The sequence below is a fragment of the Phaethon lepturus genome, unplaced genomic scaffold (genome assembly GCF_000687285.1).
Source record: "Phaethon lepturus isolate BGI_N335 unplaced genomic scaffold, ASM68728v1 scaffold35319, whole genome shotgun sequence".
NCBI lineage: Eukaryota > Metazoa > Chordata > Aves > Phaethontiformes > Phaethontidae > Phaethon > Phaethon lepturus.
The window spans coordinates 2,633-3,192 of record NW_010566157.1 but is presented as its reverse complement, the minus strand read 5'-3'; the positions used below and the strand labels follow the sequence as shown (position 1 = coordinate 3,192).

The 560-nt window shown below is 58.6% G+C and overlaps 1 protein-coding gene across 1 annotated transcript in view; it reads right to left on the bottom strand.

Annotated features, from left to right (window-relative positions):
• The window catches only part of LOC104627261 (avidin-like), a gene marked incomplete at both ends in the record, with an annotated part of 1,368 nt that overhangs the window by 470 nt on the left and 338 nt on the right, over positions 1 to 560 (bottom strand). The window contains one exon of the mRNA XM_010295398.1: positions 367 to 560. This exon is cut by the window's right edge and continues 3 nt beyond it. Coding sequence (XP_010293700.1) covers positions 367 to 560 — 194 coding nt within the window. The remainder of the gene's footprint in view (positions 1 to 366) is intronic.

Genomic DNA, 560 nt, shown 5'->3' with positions numbered 1-560 from the left:
AGCACAGGGGACAGTAGACCCAGGCTGTCCCTGCTCTCTGGGGACAGTGGTGCTGGGGAAAGCAGGCAGGAAGGGTCAGAGGGCTGGGGGTCTTGTGTGGAGATGGGCAGACAGCAGCAGGCTTCAGCCCCCAGTGCATCGTCTGTGGCCTGGGACTGGGAGGTGACACCAGCCAAGGAGCTCCAGAGTCAAGGATGGGGGAGCATCAGGGATACCATGGGCATGGAAGAGTACTGTGGACACTGCAGGGGAAGGCAGGGGATCATCAAGGACACTGCAGGGAAGGACAGAAGAGCATCAAAGACATCACAGGGAGGGCAGGGGAGGTCTGGGGACATCTCAGGGAGGCTGGGAAAGGAGAAGCACCTGAAAATTTCCAGTTGACAGTGAAGCCAAAGGTGGGCTGGCTCTTCTGATTTGTGGGGTGCTGGGACCCCTGCAGCGGTGACATCTGGATCTTGTTCGTCGTAGCTGTCACGGCTGTGTGGTAGGAGCCGGTGAATTCACCTTTGCTGTTCACGGCTCCAATGGTCATGTTGGAGCCCAGGTCGTTGATCCAG